The sequence below is a fragment of the Priapulus caudatus genome, unplaced genomic scaffold, assembly GCF_000485595.1.
Source record: "Priapulus caudatus unplaced genomic scaffold, Priapulus_caudatus-5.0.1 Scaffold535, whole genome shotgun sequence".
NCBI lineage: Eukaryota > Metazoa > Priapulida > Priapulimorpha > Priapulimorphida > Priapulidae > Priapulus > Priapulus caudatus.
In genome coordinates, this window is record NW_014577596.1 from 201,362 (window position 1) to 203,595 (window position 2,234).

Sequence of the window (2,234 nt, forward strand, 5' to 3'; positions counted from 1 at the left end):
TACATGCCGTAGTCGCACTACACGCGCCCTCTACATGCCGTAGTCGCACTACACGCGCCCTCTACATGCCGTAGTCGCACTACACGCGCCCTCTACATGCCGTAATCGCACTACACGCGCCTTCTACATGCCGTAATCGCACGACACGCGCCCTCTACATGCCGTAGTCGTACTACAGACGCCCCCTACATGCTGTGGTCTCGCTACATGCCGTTGTTGCACATGCAGAACCTGGCATTGCATTGCGCCATGCTTACGCAGCTTAACAAGATAGACCTGATAACGTCTGAGATCGTAATTTGATAAATTTACTGTTTTCGTATTATTTAATAATTTATGTTTTAGTAATTGAATAAATTGGCGGTGTCGTCAATTCTTTGCTTTAAAATATGAATCCTGGCCTAAATGTCATTAAAAGCGTGGAGTGATTTTTCCGTCGAATGTAAGCTCGCTTAAATAAATTATTAGTAATATCACTTCGGTTTGTCTGTTTGTTTTTATGCGAAATATTTCCTTCTTTTCGCGCCACCGAACACGCATATAAGGTTTTTAATGCCACATGCAGTACATTTTAACAAGAAGAGGTTACGGGCAGCATTCGCAGACCGCGAAAGTATCATGAGAGAGATGTAAACTGCGGTTTCCATATGATAAGTTACAGCTTGTGTTCAGCCGGTATCCGTCTTATTTACCTGCAACTTAACGTGAGTAACAGTAATAACACGACGGCAAGCTAACTCTCAATTTACGCAGACAGATAATAGGGCGTACGTCTCCGGCGCGGAAAGATGCGCTCTCTGTTTAGATCCCGACCGGCGCATTAAATTTACGACCATTTGTAATTCGGTGAGACAGCAGCATATAATTCCCGTTTTCGTTGGCAAGCCGTAAATCGATTGTTAGAAAGCGCGAAATGCTGGCGTGCCATACAGGGCCGTAGCCAGAGGTAAATTTTGTAAGAGGCAAATGTTGTGAGTTAAAGAACAAGGAGCGAAGCGAGCCAATAGGGCGTGGGGTATGGGGCCCGCTTAATTTTTTTGGGGAGAAATTTCATTGGAGGCATTTGCCTCCTATTGCCTAATGGTAGCTACGGCCCTGGTGCCATAGTTAAGTAATCTGTACTGCGGTCCACCGTGGTGCGGTCGGTTTACCCGACTGTGCTGCGCTCTTGTCGTTTAGAGTGTATCGTGCAGTCTACTGTAATACTGCGGTGTATTTCGGTGGATTGTATTGTAGTTTAGTGTCTCTTTTTGTAGAGAGGCCTTGTTTTTTAGAACACTTGTTCACTGTGTATTGTGTTGTACTGTGGTGCGTTTACTATAATATAGCATTGTATTATAATTGTACTATACTGTAGTGTACTGTACTGTAGTGTAGTATAGCGTACTGTACTGTACTGTACTGTACTGTATTATACTGTACTGTACTGCACTAGTGCAATGTACTTTACTGCACTAGTGCACTGTACTGTACTGTACTGTACTGTACTATACTGTACTGTACTGTACTGTACTGTACTGTACTGTACTGTACTGTACTGTACTGTACTGTACTGTACTGTACTGTACTGTACTGTACTTTACTGTACTGTACTGTACTGTAGTGTACTATACTGTACTGTACTGTACTGTACTGTACTGTACTGTACTGTACTGTACTGTACTGTACTGTACTGTACTGTACTGTACTGTACTGTACTTTGCCGCTGATTTTACCTGTATATTTCTCAATGTAACTGAGCATCTGTGTTCCGGGAACTCGTAGCGTGACTAGATCTGGGATACGGCAAGGACAGGAGAGGTTTCGCAGCGTCACCCATGCCTACTACCGGGATGCCCATGGTGAGTCTTCTTCTCATCGTCGTCGTCCTTCTCCTCCTCCTTCTCTTCTTCCTGCTCCTCATTCTCCACAACCACCACCACTGCCGCCGTCTCCTCATCCTCATCCTCATTCTCATCCTCATCCTCCTGCATCTTCATTCTCAATCCTCATCCCTCATCTTCATCCTCATCCTCATCCTGTCCTAATCCTTATCTGATCTTCATTCTCATCCTCATCCTCATCCTCCTCATCCTTATCCTCCTCCTCAACCCTTATCTTCATCCTCATCCTCATCTTCATCTTCATCCTTCTACTCCTTCCTCCTCCTCCTCCTCCTCCTCCTCCTCCACCACCTCCTCCTTTTCTTCCACCTCTCCCTCCTCTATCTCCTCCGCCTTTCACATTTCTTTCGC

The 2,234-nt window shown here is 45.2% G+C and overlaps 1 protein-coding gene across 1 annotated transcript in view; it reads left to right on the top strand.

Moving 5' to 3' along the window:
• Positions 1–2,234, top strand: part of LOC106811401 (ras-related protein Rab-37-like) — an 84,715-nt gene that overhangs the window by 40,160 nt on the left and 42,321 nt on the right. Inside the window, exons 3-4 of the mRNA XM_014814985.1 lie at positions 229–284; positions 1,765–1,841. Of these exons, the coding sequence (XP_014670471.1) occupies positions 229–284; positions 1,765–1,841 (133 nt within the window). The remainder of the gene's footprint in view (positions 1–228; positions 285–1,764; positions 1,842–2,234) is intronic.